This window comes from Hypomesus transpacificus, chromosome 20, assembly GCF_021917145.1.
Source record: "Hypomesus transpacificus isolate Combined female chromosome 20, fHypTra1, whole genome shotgun sequence".
Taxonomy (NCBI): Eukaryota; Metazoa; Chordata; class Actinopteri; order Osmeriformes; family Osmeridae; genus Hypomesus; species Hypomesus transpacificus.
Window position 1 is genome coordinate 4437328 of NC_061079.1, and position 18635 is coordinate 4455962.

Here is an 18635-nt window from a genome sequence, read left to right on the forward strand (position 1 = left end):
CTGGGTGGGATGACAGCGCCTATTAAAAACGAACAAGAGTCATCATCAGCGTCCCTGTCCGGATTGGACAGGGTGTCAGTGGGCTGTAATACCGTCTTGCCCGCCTTCATTAACGCACGCAATTATCTCAATCTCCACAGCCATCCTCCACCCCCGCACAGTTCATGGAAACGGAAACTGTGAGGAGTTTCAAGACACAGTTTAAAACGTCTCCCTTTTTGGCACGGGCCAAATGAGTTATCACAGAGATCATAGCACAGGAAGGCTCCCGGTGGAAGACATGAAATGAAATCAGGGATGCTCTCATCTCAGGTGGGTGGGTCATCAGCAAACCGGGCCCCCACTCCCCCCCCCCCCCCCCCCCCCCCACACACACACACACACACACACACACGCTGCCCCACCTCCCCTGCAGGTGAAACTTAATTTAGCAAGTTCCTCCAGAAAATGAACTATGCAAAAAGAGAAACATGAACGTCAGCAAAAGATTTATCAGGTAGAGAATGAGGCTGATGTTCTGCTCAATGACCAGGAGTGCTAGAGGCTCCCCCTCCGCTCCCTCCACCACCACCCCCACCCCCCCGCACTCCCTCTCCCTGGGAGGGGCGGAAACCGAAAGGCGAGCCGAATGTGATATTGTCTCACCTAAGCTATAACAACAACACCTGAGGAAGCAAAGCAGCCTTGTAGCCCAGACGCTAGTAAATTGGTTCCACTCTCCCCTGAGCCCAAACCCAGACCGGCCCAGCATCTGTCTGCTGAGCCATCTGATTTTGCAGATCGCGTCGTCGGGACTGTTTTCCCTTCGGCTGTCGTTATCTGAATTTGCTCGTATGACTAGTGGTTTGAGGTTGGGGGGGGGGGGGGGGGGGGGGGGAAGTTGGAAACAAGAGATGATCATTCGAAGGGCTGTGCGAGAGGGTGAGACGGAGCTGAGATTCGGAGATGCGCGTGTCCGTCTTGCGAGCGTCATCTTTCAGCCGCGAGTCATTATTATTGTTATGAATTGTGTAGCTCGTTTGGCTGGGACGACACAGACACCAGGAGGAGAGGCGGACGAAGGGAAGGGAGAGACGGGGAAGTGGTAGGAAGGGGATTGCTGTTGAACTATCGCGGTAGCAGGGGTGACGGTTGGCAATGTTTCCAGAGAACATGGGGAGTTTGGCCTTGAGCGATCGGCTTCTCGTTATTAGGGGGGGGGGGGGGGGGCGGTATGCAGCCCGAGGCCCAATCTGAAGCAGGCCTCGCCAAGTCAAATTGATCCTGTCAGACAGTCCTTATTAATTCATACATCAATTTACAAGTCAGCTGGCTGGGTTTCATATGTGCTGCCGAAAAAGAAATAAGGAAGAGGAGGCCTGGAGGACTCCCAGTTAAGTAGGAGGACCAGCCAGGAAAACGAAAGCAAATAAAGAACTTTAAATCAAAGGACAATTCAAACCAAAAGTGACAGAGATGACGCTCTTTGTTTTCGTCCTCCTCTCAGTCTCGGAGCTTTCGGTCCCTTGGCCTTGGTGGAGGTGAGCCCGGTTGAGCGGAGAGTGTGTGTGTGTGTGTGTGGAGGAGGGGGGTGTAAGGAGGTCGGGGGGCAGAGGGAGGGGCGTGGGGTGGTTGGTGTCTAGCCCCGCCCCCCCCAGCCCAGTGTGCAGGCAGGCAGTAGCAACAGAGGCACCATGGGTGCTGTTTGGCTGGCCGCTGCCCTGTGGCTGCCACGGGCCCCAGACCCCACGCTGGCGTCGTTCTCCGAGTAGGGAGGGATTATGCTGAACTCTTGGCTGTTCTCCTCTTCCTCTTCTTCTTCCTCTGCCTCCTCGCTGTCCTCCATCTGAGAGTGAGAGAGAGAGAGAGAGAGAGAGAGAGAGAGAGAGAGAGAGAGAGAGAGAGAGAGAGACAGAGACAGAGAGAGAGAAACAGAGAGAGCGCATGATGACCAGATCAGGGGGGGGGGGGGAAAGGAAAACCGAGTTTGCGGGCACAGAAAAATACTTGGTTTTGTTCGTTGTGTATCTGGTCGGTGGAGATAATGGCGACAATTCTCCCAGCCCTGGGTGAATCGAGGAAGCAAGCAAACATGATCCATGCCGTACAATGTGGATATCATCAGCGGAGGGAAATGTTTAGCCATTGGGGGATTAGCAGAGATGTAAGGATCTGCCTTCACAACAATGCCTTGGGCCTCAGTCATGATGTTGGATGAGAAGTAAGAACTGGAAGAGCGTAGCTACTATTGGAGGATATCCAGGACCTGAACCGGGGGCTCCGAGGTTACAGGGGGAGAGGAGGTGGATCGAGGAGGCAGAAAAGATTGGGGGGGGAGGAAAAAGGCAATAAGAGGGATTAGGATGGTGAGAGAAAAGAGGATAAGAGACAGATGGGAGTGAATACATGAATATTAACACAAAAGGATTGATGCTCCCTCCTGCAAACACCTACGAGGCTAATCCTCGCACGCAGAGAGACGGAGGGGAGGAGAGAGAGTGAGACGAGGGCCGAGGTGAGGGGGGGGGGGGGGGGGGGGGAATGCCAGGTCCTGTTAAGGACGCCGAGTAGGGGCTGCACCTACGGCAGAGCTCTGAGCTCTCGGCATCCGTCCCAGTTCCCCCTCCTCGCCTCCTTGACGCTTCGAAGGCCGCCCGGTCCCTCGCGCCGCCCCCGACACGCCGCCCGACACGACTCCGACCTCCGCAACGGCCCTTTGGTCCGTGTTGTCGGCGGCCACTCGACGCGGCCCTTGTTCCAACACTTTACCGCGTAAAGTTCACTCTCCTGCCTGGCGAGTGTCCCTGTTTCCCCAGTCTCTCTCTCTCTCTGTTTCTCTCTATCTCTCTCTCTGTTTCTCTTTCTCTCTCTCTGTTTTTCTCTCTCTCTCTGTTTCTCTCTTTCTCTCTCTCTGTTTCTCTCTCTCTGTTTCTCTCTCTCTGTTTCTCTCTCTCTCTCTCTGTTTCTGTCTCTCTCTCTTTCTCTCTCTCTCTGTCTCTCTCTCTGTCTCTCTCTCTCTGTCTCTCTCTCTGTCTCTCTCTCTCTCCCTATCTCTCTCTCTCTGTCTCTCTCTCGGAGAGACATGTCTTTCAAACCGAGGGATAACTGAAAAGGACGGACCGACTCCAGGTGCTGCGGGGCTACTGCGGCGAGTGGACGGGGAGCTCGACGGCAGTACTCACGTTGTTGACGTCTGGTAGGACGTTGACGTAGACGTGGACCTTGTCCTCGTGAAGCCGCGGGGTAGGGTGGGGGGGGGTCTGGGGAATGTTCTCTACCGGGCGAAGCGGGGAGGTGCCCATCGAGCTGATGGCATTCACTGAAACGAAACAACAAACGGAATCTCAGTCGCCATTGCTTTCACCCCGAAAGACTGTTTGCATTATACTTTGGTGGTGGATAGCGGCATACATATCCTCTCCCCCCACAAATCACCCACTGTCCACTGTTACTGTCTTCATCACCATCCATCATGTATCTATTATTAAACCCACTCATGATGATGATGTAGATGTCATTAGAATGTTAAATCATTCATCTCATCTGAGTCATCGTCGGCACAACCCATCATTAGAACGAGCTAATTGTCGAGTCATCGAAATCTCATGCCAATATTCGAGTGGTGCTGAAAACCCAAAAAAGAAGCACTTTCAAGTTTAGGTTACATATGAGGTGTAGTCCTCTCCAACAGGTTTGAGCCCCCACACACACACACTCAAACCAGTTGGAGGGGAGGGGGGTGGGGGGGTTGGGTGCTACATCTTTCCTCCGTCGACTCCGGTGGACTCACGTAGACAGGCGTTGGAGCTGAACATGTGCAGGACGTGGCGACAGTCCTGCCACTGGTTGCCGCTGCCTTCGCAGCTGCACCACTGAGACACCTCTGTGCTCCTGTTGCTCACGTAGTTAGGGGTCATGATGGTACCTGAGGAAGTGGAAAAGGGAGAGCTTACAAAACAATGGTTAAAACGCCCCTTGGTTTATTGGTGGCCCTACTGCAGCTTGTTTGAAGCTCAGCAGAGTTTGTATTTTGAATGATGTTGGTGGTCGGTAAACACTCTATTCTCTATTCCCTAATGATCCGCTTTTGGTTAATAGACACCAGCATCCTGCCAAATGTAGTTTTCAGTTTTGCAGAGCGCTAAGCAAGCTCTGGAACCAATTACCTAGTTATCTAAGCATTGTTTTTGGGACAAGAAATCACGTGAGTTCGCACGTGACATTCCAAGATGGAGGCTGAGACTGTGCCTTCTTGTGAGGGAGGAAGCTGTGCTGTGGGATTCTGGGATTGGAAGTCTACCTCACCACATCCCAGGTTCGCACCGAGGCGGGTGCATGGTCTCAGACACTTCACAGCTGTCCCCCACATCTCAAAGCATAACTGCGAACTGAACTGACGTGAAACAGAACCAAACAAGGAAGGGAAAGGAAGCTGACACCCAGGGGTTGAGAGCTAATGACAACAACCTGATTAAACAGCCCCCGGAGCCCGCTCTGTTCTCCCTCTCCGGCTTTCATTGTTCTTGCCTTCTTACATTTTTATCCCTCGACGTCTTTCTCCTTCCCACTCTCCACCTCTTTCTCTCCCTCTACCTCTCTCTCGCTCCCCCCTCTCTCTCTCGCTCCCCCCTCCTCTCTCTCTCTCTCTCTCTCTCTCTCTCTCTCTCTCTCTCTCTCTCTCCCTCTCCCTCTCTCTCTCTCCCCCCTCTCTCTCTCTCTCTCTCTCTCTCCACCCTCTCTCTCTCTCTCTCCCCCCCCTCTCTCTCTCTCTCTCTCTCTCCCTCTCCCTCCCTCTCTCTCTCTCTCTCTCTCTCTCTCCCTTTCTGGTTCCCCAGCTCACCTATGAGTCCAGCGTAGGCCTTGAGGCAAACGGCTCCACTCTCTCTCATGCAGCCAGAGGGAGACTGTGAAGAGGGCTGGCAGTTGTGCTGGAAATCAGCCAGTCGAGATCTGACAGACAGAAAGACAGACACACACACACACAGGCAAAAAGAAAGCACATGCACACGCACACACACAAACACAAAGGATGAGAGTGTGTGAATATTTGCCACGGCAGGATTATTATTGCACATTTCTTGGATTCAGGATTCATGCCACGTGGAAAGCTATCCATAGAGCAAGGCTACGTTCAGGACGACCTCCTCGCAAGTCTGTTATTTATATTTCATAACTTTTGGGAACATGCTGCGGGGTGGGAGCTGTTGCAATGTTTTTGTGTAGATTTCCAAATGATATCAGTGCCGACTGTGTACTCCTGTGGCTGATTCTTTGAGCACGTTCCGGAAAGAGAGCAAAGTTAAAGCCAAAGTCAATGGTGGATTCATAATTCACGTCCAACTGATGCTCATTCCTCTCACCTGCTCCCCTGGCAGAACCATCCACCACTCACTAGCCTGTTAAATAAAAACCGTTTGGTTTTTCACCGTGATGCCACTAATCACCACTGTCTCTTCTAAACTATCATGATGTCCAATGAACGGTATTTCTGAAACTGGAATAACACAACCTAGAACCTAACCCTACCAGCTTGGCCCTAGGCAATCTTACTCCAATTCAACATGGTCATAATCAGCATATATATTGCCCAGCCAAGCTTGGTCTAGTCTAGTTCAGCCCAGCTTGGTCCAGTCTAGTCCAGCTTGATCCAGCCTGGTCAGGCCCAACTAGGTCCAGCCCAGCCCAGCCCAGCTCACCTACATAGCTCATCCCTGATGCAGTAGCCCTGCAGACTGAGACAGTTTGGCTTGCCGTCCCTCTCTTCGTAGGAGCACGACGGCACGATGGTCTTCCTCCTCCGCTCGCCGCACAGGGCGTCTGAGCACGGGCAGAAGAGCAGCGCCAAGCTGTACTCCTCGGGCACGCGCTCCAGGAAGCGCCGCAGCGCCCTGTGGCACTTCTGCCGGTTGCAGCTGCCGTCGGAGCCGGGCGCCCGCTTGGTGCACGCCACCACGTACTCCGAGCGGAGGGAGCCACACTTCTCGTACAGGCCGCAGTCCTGGGCGGCCTTCAGGCACAGGTTCTGCCCATCCAGAGGGAGGGAGGAGGCTGGGGGTGGGGTGGGGGAGGTTGGGATGGAGGGGTGGGTGGTGGAGGGGTAAGACACAGTAGTGGGAGAAACAGAAACAGGATGAAGAGGTTTTCACTCGACGCTCAATTCAGTCCTGATTCAAATGTATGACAGGGCTGAGGCAGTCACGTGCGTTCTTGTTTCAGCCCCAAGGACGCCTCCGGCCGTGGTCGGGCGCATGCCTACCTGCCATGATGGAGGCCATACGAGACAGCTCCATGTTCCTCACCAGCTCCACCTCCAGCTCTTCGTACGGGGACACTTCGTACTCGTCGTAAGCTGCAGAACAGACGGGCAAGTCCGTTACGGCGAGGCGCGCGCGCACACTCGACGCCATGACACACAAGCGCGCGCTTCTCGACCAACCCACCGGCAAACCTGACGGTCCAGTACACCCGGAGGCAGTGTTCCTCCCGACGGGAGCCGCGTTGGCACTTGCACGTCTGGAGGGGCCGCTGTTTCTGCAGGGCACTCTGGGCCTCCAGGCATTCCCTCCGGGCGTCCGCGCCCAGGGGCGACACGGCCTCTTCGGCCACGCAGTACTCCAGCAGGCCGTACACCCCCATGCAGGCCTGCTCCAGCAGGCAACCGCGCTCGGCCTCCACGCAATCCAGAGGCCCGCCACTCACCGACAGGCTGCCTGGAGGAGGAGAGCGGGAGGGGGGCCGTGAGGGTGGAGATCAGTGGCGATCGAGGGCTGGCTGGCGCGATCCGATTTGCGGCTGACGTTCGACGGGCCAATTCAAGGACACGCGCGGATGCTTTCGAAATTGTTCCTGTTACGGTCACTCAGGAGAAATGAACACCCAGACGACGCCAACGAAAACCCACACAGACGCACACACAGGAAAAGGCACACGCGCGCACACACACATGCAAACACACACAAGCACGCACGTGCACACACACACGAAGAAGAAGAAAGACGGAGGGAAAAAGAGTCACCGAGGGGCATTGTGATTAAATGGTCACACGCTTCAATTAGGCCCATGCTGGCTAGGCGCATGGAGCACAGCTGAAATTAAATTCCAGTGCAGTGTTGTTACAATCACAGGCACCCCATGAGGTCCACATCTCACTCTGGCAGGAGACACATCAAAAACAGAAGGACATGCTTTGTTGCCACAGGCAAGGGGACCCTAGCAGAACCGACTGGCAGGGCAAGCGCATAACCTCTGGGGAGGGGTGAAGAAAAACAGAGTTCCCCCACAGAAACCGGCCAATGAGGCGTGTATTATGCTAATGACTGCCAAGCGTGTAAGCGTAACAGCAATATTAATGACAGCGAGCGCTTGAAATACATTAATATGAAACTAACTGCAACGCACGTTTGGCGGAAATCCAGTGGAGCGTAGACATCTTAATGAAACTTAGTGAAGTGGTTTATCTGGTGGATTTTTAAGATCATTTGATTGGTTGGGGACTGTGGCGTGGTGGATGACAAGCGGCTCGGTCTCACAGGTAAAAACAGTGTTGCCCTTTCAGGGGGCTTCTGGGCATAGGAAGATGTAATTGAATGGATTGTAATAAATACATTAATCTGGGAGGATTGGAAACAATCATTTTGAACGGACTGTGTGATATTATTGTTTCTATCTGACATCCCCAAAAGTAATGAGGGTTTCAATGTCAGAGAGGTTGTGAAGCAATATCCTGTTCCTGCACACACACACACTAGTATTCACACACACACAAACACACACACACACACACACACGGGGGAAAGATCCTGACACCTCATAATAATATAATATCACAGAAAAGCCAAACCCCTCCCGGCTTAGGTGGTACAATTAAACAGACAGCCAGTAATCTCCATTATGGGCAGTCGGATGTTCATTATTCTCTTCTCCTGTGTGTTGATTCCCTTGGGCTGACCAGGACCCTGATAGAACAAATCAGCAACTTCGGTTTCCGAGAGCCTATCTTAACGCCGCTGTGATCATTAGAAGCCGGGTCAGGTACAGACCGGGCTCTGGTAAATCTAGTCAGGGAGAGAAGTCATAATTATGGTAATAACTGGAGTGTTCTTTATGGGAACGATGATGAAAAGTGGCCACGCTACATTGGGTTGTTTAAGTTACGACAAAACGGGCGGAGAGGGCCGAGAAGAGTTGGGGGGGAGGGAAAATGAGGGGCAGGGAATAGGAGTGAAAATCTTCGGAGTGTGAAAGAGAGATGAATACCTGTGATATGCGAGGCTTAATGCACTCTATTGATTTCTCACTGGCGACAATTTATAATATTTTGCGACAAAGTGTTGGTGGCTTCCTAGCGTGGCAACCTGCGGGAGGTTAATGTCACCACAGTAGACACACGCCACACACCTCACAAATTCACAGGCCGCCACCCCTCGTGACACAACCTACCCCACCACCACCACGCCCAAACACTCATTCAAACACACATGCTGAACACGATGCTTTCGTGGCCCCCTCCGCAATCAAAATGTGCGTCCCTCGAAAAGCCAGGACGAATTCCCCTGCCCAAACCGAATCCAGTAGCTCTGCTTCACCTACAGGCGCTCTGGAACACTCTGCTCACTGGTCAGAGAGCAACGACACATGAAAGAGGAAACCAGCTGTGAGAAACCAAGTTCAACCTTCAGTTTCAAACTCAGTGGAGTGGTGCTGCTGACAGACACATGGGGAGTACTGGGGGCCACTTTGGAGGCTCTCACGCTAGCGTCTGGCACATCACAGGGCCCCAAGGACGGCAGGTCTGAGATTTCCTGAAACAAAGCCTCCTTCGGATTTAGAAATGAAGGTTTTTCTTTTCTTTTTTTGCCGGTACAAGCAGGCACCCACACTTGGAAACTGTTTCGTGTACCAGAAATGCCTGGCTTGGAATTCACTGAGTGAGTCTGCATTAGAGGTGCTGTTCCATATCTGATTGGCTCCTCTGTTTTGAGTGATCTGAGCCTGGATGTCTCCAGCTGATGTTCAAACGAGTAATGAGACGTTATTTGCTCATTTTAAATGGGTTGGATACTGTAGTGTGCATGAAAGCATCAGATATGTTTCAAGTAGAGAACTTCAAGACAAGTGAAAAACAAAGACCTGTTCTGTCTCCTCAAAAATGAGGAGATACAACTGAACGGCTATTTGCATACTCTTATTCATACCGGCAAAAATAAATAAATGGAAGAGTGGAGATAAAAAGGTGTCAAGATAAGAGGAAGGACAAATGGATACCGGCAGAGATAACTCCTGGCTTTCTTGCACTTTTACCATCCCAAAGAGGAATGGGAGAAAAACAGATCATGCAGACCTGCGAATCAGAAGGCCAGGCATGATATCCATCTCACGGTGGGGCGTTTGTCAAATAACATTTGGAGCATAAGCTAGCAGCACCAGCAAAAAAGAAATGTTGGCGGTGATGTCTGAGACACAAACAGATGTCCTGCATGCATTAAGAGCTCAATAGCAGAAATAGTAGCACCAAAATGCCATGCACACAAGACTTCCTCCCAGTGGCAGTAGACTCCTATTCTGGGCAGTCCTCCCATCCACGGAGGCCAGACTATGAAGCCCTGTGCCATCTGCTCCCAGAGACCGACAGTGTTCCAAATGGAGGTTAACAACCAAATGCATTCACATAGGCGCACACACGCCAAACACATCCACACATATTTGTTTTTCCCAGCATGTTCTGTGCTCTGTTTAGCAAAACATCTGAGTTTATTGCCCTCATTCATAATTTACACGATACCGGTTCTCAATTTAGGACTTCATTTAAGTGTCCTTATTGATAGGTGTGTCAACATTAACAATAATAAGTCATTTAAAGGACCTCATCAAATACATTTATATGTATTTCACGATACCAAGACAACTGTATAGATTATGTGTTTTGTATTGTATGATGAAAAGGGTACAGACAGGTAGGCATAAAAGCTTTATATATATATATATATATATATATATATACAAACATTTACTACAAAAAAGAAATCACTCAAAATAATGTCAGTGTGTTTTTGTAAATGTTGAAATAGTAGAAACTCCAAGATATGTCAGGCGTTGGTTCAGCTGCTGGACAGCGATCATGAAAATCCCTCTCAACCTGTCGCTGACTCAATAACAGTTACACTGTGTTAGATCACTGGAGATATTTCACGACCGTAAATGGATTACATGTTGCTAACGTTGCATTCAAAACTGTATGAACACACTGTCCTTGTGTTAAGTGATGTTCTTGAATTCCAAAACATCTGTGGATCCATAGTGTGGTATACACAAAGTAACCTTTTAGACGAAAGCAAGGTCCCACTTGGTTTGGCTATTTGATCTGGAACAAGGCATGGGTTCGTCCCAACATTTCATCACAGTTAACCACGAAGGATACATGACATTCTCCTCTGGATTTAATTAAACCCATGAAAAAAAAGTAATCATAAACAAATTGAATGGCTCGTTCTGTCTGGTCAGGCAAGGATAAGAGCCCTGAAGACCTCCAAAAATGATGTCACCCGGCTATGGTCATAACTATAACCATATATCACCCTGTCTAAGGCTCTCCTATGCCTCTGGGAGTTGATTTAAGTGCTTTAGTTTCAGTCACAAGTCCTGAATGATTACAACAGCTTTTATAGGTCGGCAGCAATTAAATATACGGCTCCTTTGTCGGCAGTGGAAAGAAAGGACATATGTAGAGCATAGGATTCCTTCACAGACTGCTGTGTTCCAAATGAATAGCACTAATAAGCATAGTGGAAAGTAAATAGAATTCATGAACTGAACTGCACGCCCTTCTGCTAATTGCAGACTTTTTTGTAGTGATTTTGTAGTATGTAATTACAGAAAGTAATTGATATTCAGTAGAATATAATTAGGACAAGCAGACTGAATAGCTATAGTAAAGCAAATAAACCAATACAAATTTAGCTGAAATGAAAAAGACCAGAGTTGGAGGTAAATAATTCTGGATTCAGCGTGATATTCTACAGTATTGTCAGTAATTATTCGGTCCACTTACATACATCGTGTTCACCCATTAGCCTGCATAAAAATAAACACAGGAACATGGGTGATATACATTAAGTACGGAACTCCACTGACCGACTGTCCGTCGGTTCAACTCTATATAAAGAGTGATGACAGACAACTAACAAATTGGTAGTTGTATCAAAGGATGGGGCCGTTTTCAAGGCAGTGTGAAATTGGATTTGAAAACAAACAAACGAGTTAAATTCGGAATAAAAGAACACATACCATGATATATTAGATTCAGAAGTATTCCAAAGAGAATCATCGTGCCTTGAATCCTATGAAGTTCGGGGAGTTATAGGGACTTGGGGACGCACTTGGCCGGGTAAAGCTCACTGACGCGCTGCCTGCAACATCCAGCCCCCTCCAAATATGTCCCTGGGTCGGCTGAGAGGAGATAAGGTGTGCTATTCATACATGTCAATCTCCAAATCGACAGAACAGCACAGCAGAAACGCACAAACTTATTGAAGTGTGCTTTCTTCTTTTCCTATCAATGATGCTGCTTAAACAGAATACTCCATTTCAAACTACATTGCTTATTTTACTTAAAAGACACTCCACGGACATTCATCTCAGCAGCGTCATCCCAGAATGAGTTGAAAAGCTCTGAAGTGGTACAGTGTTCATTCCCACTTATGGTACACTACGAGCAACTCTGCTCCGGCTCCCTGCATCCATGTCGTCGCGTCGGTCCTCAGTCGCCTGCAAGAGTTGAAAAATAGGAGAGCGGACTGGCGCATCTTGAGCACAGCGCGGCGTTGTGATTGGCTACTGAACAGACAGAAAAAGTGGCGCTTGTGTGTGCAGAGCTAGAGGAGCGTGGGAGAGAGAGTCCCCGGGGGTACCAGGCTACCAAAGCCACCGATTGAGTGTAGACAGCTGACGCAGGATTCAAACCAGTGAACCAGGGCTAAATTACTGCTAACCACAATGATCAACACCTCACACAGCCAACCACTATTATCCGTGTCTGCTGAAGGTTCTGCTGCCTTTGTGGAATTTTGTTCCGTTGACAGTTTGAGCAGTTGGATCTGGATGTGTGTGCATCTAGACCTAGAGAACATGGTGTTCACATTTCAGCAAATAAATAAGAAGTACATCAAATCACCTTGTGTTACTAATACCTCAGTGGGAGCACATCTGCATCTCATTGTCTTTGGGAAGCCCAACCGACAATTTTCAAAATCAAGTTGCCAAACAGCTGAATGGTTTAACAAGCAACACATATTGAGACTCAATCCTTTCCTACTGTTTTCCTCTCTGCCATTCCTCCCTCTAGTGTAAGAGTCTTGGTTATTATTAGCAGGGACTTCACAGTGCGAGCTGGGTTTGTAGGCTGCTACCCCAGAGGTCACATTAAACCCCTTCCAAAAACTACAAGGACCAGAAAGCCTCCGCCACAGCAGTACAGCCACTTCCTGCCTCCTGGGACAGATCTGTAGCCTGGACCATAGCCTTTTCAAACCACCCAGTATCTAATTACAGCACAGCCTCAGTCCACTTTTCTCAGGGCCATGTGAAATCCTCCAGTTGTTCTATAGTTGCAGCTGCTGTCTGGAATGGGAGTGCTTTTCAACACAGATGATGAGAAAATGAGATCGAACCCAGCTGTGACGAGGCGGTATGGGCGCAGCTGCAAACTGGACACACCTGCAGTCACGGTTTGGTTTGACGACAGAGTTCCTTTATTGATACAGACCAGTCCTCTCCAACATGCATGGTATTACTGTTCAACAATCGGCAGAGTGCTCATTTTCAATTAAACCCTAACAGCGCCCTTACAGTTCCTACCAACCCAGTTGCTAGTATATATCCATACCACATAGAAATGTCTGCTCACTAGGCTATTTCGATGATTTTCCCTCAGATTAGACAAGAGTCATGCTCGTTTTTTTATTCATAAAATGTATTTTATTCCAAATATTTGGTCATTATTATTGCAGAATTCATATTTCAAGGTCACCCTGCCAGGACTCAAAGTTTAAAAAGTCATGATGGACAATTGAAAACACTCATAATTGTTACTGAAAATAACATCATACTCTGTAAATGCAAAAATAGCTTAAAAGCAATTTTAAAATGAAAAAAAACCCAAATCCATTAACCTTCTGTCCTCTCTGTAATTAAAATATCCTACAGTGGGATTAGTGGATTACACATCCTGTTCATCTAAGTGGCAATAAGGCGTGTGAGTGGCCACGGCAGTTTCTGCCATTAAAATGCACGGCCACACAAATAAAACAAGGCCGTTTCAAATGAGTCACCCTTGTGCATAGTTACCATGGCAGCATATGAAGGGGAAGGATTACAAAACACGTTAAAAAATAGGTCTCATTTCATGTACAAGCCAATACGGTGAAAAACAAGTTTGTTACAATGATCGGATACAAATAAAAATATTTTAAAAAGATCAAATAAAACAGCAGCGCATTCTCTGAAATTTCAGTTAATGACGTCCACTCGTCTCAAGATCACCGTTTGTGCCGGGTGTTTTTCTGCCGGGGAGGCTGGGACAGTGGTCAGACGAGGCAGCTTGATGAAGTGGTTTGATGAGGCGGTGGATGTGCTGGCGCCGTCGGTGCTCCTCCACGGCGGCCCGGCCGTGGGTGCGACAGCGGAGCAGCTCCTCCCTGTGGTCCTGGTGGTGCATGGGGCAGTAGGCCTGGGGGTCACAGTGCTCCTGAGACAGACGGACAGAGATGGAGAGAGAGAGATGCCCGAAAGAGAGTAAAAAAATAAATAACACACTCCCACAAAAAAAGAAAATTGGGGGGCATTTTTCAGTTTTATTGACAGATAAAGATAGACAGGAGAGAGAGAGACAGGAGAGAGAGAGAGAGAGAGAGAGAGAGAGAGAGAGAGAGAGAGAGAGAGAGAGACAGAGAGAGAGAGAGAGAGAGAGAGAGAGAAAATCCCAGAAAAAGCCTGGGCTGGAATCTACCTTGTGAGCCACCAAACCCAAAAAGTTTTTGACAGACGCTTGGTGGCATGTAATCCGCTCACCATGCTCTTGACACGTTGAAGCTCACAACAGCAGGAGCAGGGACCCCTTCTAAGCAGCCCAACCAACACACGAAAGCCGCGCGTGACCAGAGGTCTTCTGGCCTGATCTCCTGTACGTACCTGGTGCGAGTGGTAGAAATCTCTGTAGCCCCCCTTGAGAATGTAGAGTTCGGGGTAGTGCAAGGCTGGGTACTCGTTCACGCTGCGGTCCTCGCGCCGCAGAAGGCGACACCTGGAAGAGGAGACAGGCCGATCAGGGAGAAGGGGAATACGCCGAATCATCTTAAACCGAGACACTTCCGGCCCCGGAGTCCAAGAAATGTAGCCTAAACAAGTAAAAGACACACAACGCACACAGCCACCCACCCACTGACACACATACGGAGAAGAAAAAAAAAGGGATTTGCGTCGTACGTTCTGGGGCCTCTTTCAGAGGAGAATTCACAGTGTAGCACCAGGATAAATCTCTTGTGCGGAGAGCTCGCCTTCAGCTTCTCAGAGAGGAGGTACTGCACAGCCTCAACCGTGTTTGGCAGACTCATCGCACCCTGCAGGTGGAGACAGGAAGGAATTTGGGTCGGAAAAAACAATTGTGAGTCACCAAATTCTCAGGGAATCAATACGACTTTGAGTTTGGATCCCTCACCTTAATGTGCCCCCCCTGATACTCGTAAGGGTAGCGACAGTCCACGACAACAAAGGACTCAACCAGACAGCTGAACTTCCCTTCCAGTAGAGCACACATCTGGGGAAACAGAGCAGCCAGGATTAGAATACGTGGTGAACATTTATTATGTATACTAGTGAGACTAAATGATCCCATCAAAGCATTTTATTTATTTTTTATCCAGACGAATAATTGTATTTACAGTCTCTCCTGTGATGTACTTCAATTCTTGGTGTCTCCCTGGTACCGTAGGAAGGGCGTACATCTGGAGGGATCAAAAAATATATACAGTAATATATATATCTATATACTGTGTGTGTATATATATATATACTGTGTGTATATATATACTGTGTGTGTATTTATATATATATATATATATATATATATATATATATATATATATATATATATATATATATACACACATATATATTTACCAACAAAACAGTAGCAACTCTGGGTTGCGGCATGGCAGCATGTGCTCAGGGATTTCACAAACATGAACCAGTCCTTACCTTACTGGAATCTCCGATGAGTTCTGCATCGACCCAATCACCTCCCAGCGTCTCTGTCCCCTCACACAGAGAATGGGTCTTCTTAAGCCGGAGCTGAAGACGCCAGACAGAAAGGGCGAGATATAAAGAGACCGAGAGAGAAAGAAATCAAACGATAACCTTCAATGTTGATCCATGTACCCTCACCGTTGGTGACCCCCTCCCCCTCTTCATCTTACCCTCCTCTGACTGGAAACCCCGGGCTCCTGGTCCCCCTCCTGTTGGCTGGCTTCCTCGGAGATGGCGGAGAAGGTGCAGTGACGTTTCAGAGGGCGGCCTGCCACCGCAGGGGAGCTGCAAGCGCGCTTCCCCGCCATGCGCTCCAGACGCCCCGGCATAGAGGGGGAGCGGAAGAGACGCCGGCCCTCCTGGTGACACACCGATACCTGGCAGAGAGGCCACGTGTCACTTACAAAGTCGAAGTTCCTGGACATACAGTAGAGCTCAATAGGGGGCAGGGGCGGGGCCAGACAGTTCTAAATGGCGTGTCAATGAATTGCATCCAGTAAACGATGGTGTCCTTCATGGCATAGTTGAGGAGAAGTGGTCACAATTATATTTACATTTAGTCATTTAGCAGACGCTCTTATCCAGAGCGACTTACAGTAAGTACAGGGACATTCCCCCAGAGGCAAGTAGGGTGTAGTGCCTTGCCCAAGGACACAACGTAATTTGGCACGGCCGAGAATCGAACCCACAACCTTCTGATTAATAGTCCGACTCCCTAACCGCTCAGCCATCTGATCCCCATAACTACTCACTGAAGACAGATTCACTTCCTGGTTCATGATGGGTTCAGAGAGTAGCTGTGCCATGCTGCATGACATGGAGGAAGTCACTGATGACTGGATGGGGGGAGGTGCAGACGGCCAATGGTGAGACCCGAAGAGAGGGAAAAATACGAATAAAGTTGGAATACTGAAGAGAGAAAAAAAAACACTGAAATACCGGAGGGGAAAGAAGAAAAAAAACTGCCATAAATTTGAAGGCAGGTCACCTGCTCAAAATCCTGCTCCAGGATTTCCATGAAGCCACCCACATCTGCTCCCCTTGGGCAATCGTGGGAAGGGGAGAACGGTGGGAGGTAGAAAGGGGGGCTTTCGAGGCCACAGGGCTCACTGTCACCCTGGAAGAGGGAGTCCTCAGCAGGCAGAAAATCCCCCAACTGAAACTGCACTCTCTGCGCAGGGGGCTCCTAGACATGGGGAAAACATGGGCAGAATAAATACTTTGTGAACAGTATTCTATATCTGACCTCTAAATGTGATCCTTATTCTGATATGATTTCGCGGTAAGTGACGAAAATATGTGCAGTGTTATACTGACATCTAGTGGTCTCTCATGTGAAATGCTTTGTATAGAGCCAGTGAGGTCTCATCTTATGGTCACTCACATTCTCCTTATCACGGCAAGAAGTTTCACAGGGAAGAACCTTTGGGCTGCTGCACAGTAATCTGGGCTATGAGGTGCGAGAAAGGTTAAGTAAAATAACAATGCAAAACAATGGAGTATCAAAAATGTTATAATATTCTGTGCTTATTACCAGGAAGGATAGCACCTTTTTCATTCGATTGTTTCTGGAACAATAGAGAAACAGACAATATGAAGGTTTGCTAGTAGATATGGGGAGAAACACCCACCAAAAAATAATAACAATATTTACGGAGAAACTTATTTAAGAATCTGGAAATCTTGAAGCGCCGCAGTCCACTTTTATTAATAAAACAGTTGAGTGAATCCATGAGTGAACGGATGTAGCATCTCTCAAAGCTCTTTTGACACATTGTCAGCTGTCAGTCTAATCAAGGCCTGCATCCAAAGACAGTCAGAGACTCTACTTTATGTTTAAAAGTATAATAAGCAGGTTACCTTAGCACAGGTGATTCATAGTTCACTGGAACAGAGCCAGGCTTATCTATCAGAAAAAGTAGGAATGCGGAACACAGATATAGAATTTAAAAATGTTTTGAGACCGTCGAAGAAAGAGTCAGAGAGATGGATTGAGAGCACCTCTCAAGGTTTCGTTAAATATTGTATTTAAAATTGGATGTCGCGTACAGCTAAATGACTAGACTGTTGTTGACGTTTCGAATAGATGCGGATATTACCTCGGTGTGGAGATAGCTGTGTAGCACCGACATCTGGACTATCTGTGCTGATGTTTGAGAGGTCCAAACATTTCCGTGGAGTATCACTGGATGTCATGGAAATAATGTTTGAACAGAGAGAAACGTTATATGCTGGTATTGCACTATTGTACGTACAATTTCTGTGTGTTGCAGAGTGATGGGAGCCAAATGGTCACAAACCAAGATCCTAACATTGGGTTCTAAAGTAACCAAGCTAAGGAATGATTTACCCTGCATGAAATGCGCTGAGTCCAGTGAAGCAATGGGCGAGCTGTGACATAGGGGACGCTTGACAGTCCGGGGAGAGCGGACCAGGCAGGCTGTAACCATCTTTGTAAGCCATGGGGAATGGTATTCCAGGCCAAGGCTACAAGAACAGCCAAAACCACACGAACTAAATGAGCAAGCTTCCTGAACTTCAAAACACACAAGTGTTGTTTAAAACACCGTAAGAAACATTGATACGATCAAATACAAAATGAACGTTTATGCATGCACATGGTTTATAAAATAATACGTGTGATTACTCGAATAAAAACATACTTACAGTTCAGCCCGTTTTTAACCGGGGTGGCGTATGGATGGATTTAAACGTGTCGCCAAAAAACTACCACTTTGGTTGGTTGGCAGTGTGTGACGGTATTTCCGTACATGCAATATTTCAAAATAAAGGTCCTGTTGATAGTGAAGTACGATTTATTGATTTAATAATAATGATTATACATGTAATCTTTTTTGTATACATACACTAGCGCATCCAAAATGTATGTCTGAGCTTGTTGTCGGTGAGGATTAGTTGAACTTAAATGTGTGCACAGTACATGTTAAGTGAAATTGTGTGTCGGCATAGTGAATGTCAACTAGAACATGCATTTCCTGCTGAAAATGCGTCGGAATGCTGAAATCTGAAATATATATTTTTAAACGGCTGAACATACAGAAATAAGAAAATACCCGCAAGCTGAAAGCTGAAATTAATTTTAAAAATGTACGATTCACACAAAATAGGGAGTGAGGAAGCTGAACTGCATCATCTAACAAAGCTGCTTAAATACAAAGCGGGAGAATACGTTTGAACGTTGTGAAGCAATCGAAGAAATAGTTGAATTTCAAGAGGCAGTGTGGAAGCTGAACTGCATCAACAAAGCTAAAATCTTAAATAGCCTACAATGCGGGATAAGCTGAAAACTGAACTGTTAAACAGAAAAAGAAGTAGGCTAGCTAGTCTAACAAGAATAT

General features: G+C 48.0%; 2 protein-coding genes across 3 annotated transcripts; both read right to left on the reverse strand.

Annotated features, from left to right (window-relative positions):
* Positions 1 to 1193: 1193 nt before the first annotated feature.
* LOC124482735 (GDNF family receptor alpha-4-like) lies at positions 1194 to 11879 on the reverse strand. 2 transcript variants are annotated; one of them, XM_047043221.1, is made up of 9 exons: positions 11606 to 11879; positions 11263 to 11424; positions 6420 to 6689; positions 6236 to 6328; positions 5676 to 6027; positions 4820 to 4929; positions 3770 to 3904; positions 3162 to 3298; positions 1194 to 1825 (listed from the first exon to the last, which is right to left on the reverse strand). In XM_047043221.1, exons 2-9 carry the CDS (start codon positions 11300 to 11302, stop codon positions 1619 to 1621), a joined length of 1344 nt encoding a protein of 447 aa, XP_046899177.1. In that variant the 5' UTR covers positions 11303 to 11424; positions 11606 to 11879; the 3' UTR covers positions 1194 to 1618. The 2 variants fall into 2 exon arrangements, with proteins under 2 accessions (XP_046899177.1, XP_046899176.1); XM_047043220.1 differs by having other exon boundaries at positions 11263 to 11879.
* Positions 11880 to 12928: 1049 nt separating this feature from the next.
* On the reverse strand, positions 12929 to 18013 carry LOC124482733 (M-phase inducer phosphatase 1-B-like). The gene is made up of 15 exons (XM_047043218.1): positions 17944 to 18013; positions 17627 to 17763; positions 17376 to 17461; positions 17137 to 17182; positions 16811 to 16844; positions 16661 to 16726; positions 16265 to 16462; positions 16029 to 16112; positions 15447 to 15653; positions 15229 to 15321; positions 14913 to 14975; positions 14690 to 14788; positions 14458 to 14591; positions 14164 to 14275; positions 12929 to 13720 (listed from the first exon to the last, which is right to left on the reverse strand). The coding sequence occupies exons 2-15, from the start codon at positions 17737 to 17739 to the stop codon at positions 13487 to 13489; spliced, it is 1569 nt and encodes a 522-aa protein (XP_046899174.1). The 5' UTR covers positions 17740 to 17763; positions 17944 to 18013; the 3' UTR covers positions 12929 to 13486.
* Positions 18014 to 18635: the final 622 nt, after the last annotated feature.

What these genes read in the sequence shown, in the direction of transcription:
- LOC124482733 (XM_047043218.1), bottom strand. Translation starts at nt 17,739, where the DNA reads ATGGCTTACAAAGATGGTTACAGCCTGCCTGGTCCGCTCTCCCCGGAC. An exon ending in AAAAGGTGCTATCCTTCCTG is followed by an intron (nt 16,727 to 16,810) that starts GTAATAAGCACA and finishes CGCACCTCATAG; the next exon opens with CCCAGATTACTGTGCAGCAG. An exon ending in AGTACATCACAGGAGAGACT is followed by an intron (nt 14,789 to 14,912) that starts GTAAATACAATT and finishes CTGTTTCCCCAG; the next exon opens with ATGTGTGCTCTACTGGAAGG.
- LOC124482735 (XM_047043221.1), bottom strand. Translation starts at nt 11,302, where the DNA reads ATGATTCTCTTTGGAATACTTCTGAATCTAATATATCATG. An exon ending in CTGGACCGTCAGGTTTGCCG is followed by an intron (nt 6,329 to 6,419) that starts GTGGGTTGGTCG and finishes TCTGTTCTGCAG; the next exon opens with CTTACGACGAGTACGAAGTG. An exon ending in TCCTACCAGACGTCAACAAC is followed by an intron (nt 1,826 to 3,161) that starts GTGAGTACTGCC and finishes TCTCACTCTCAG; the next exon opens with ATGGAGGACAGCGAGGAGGC.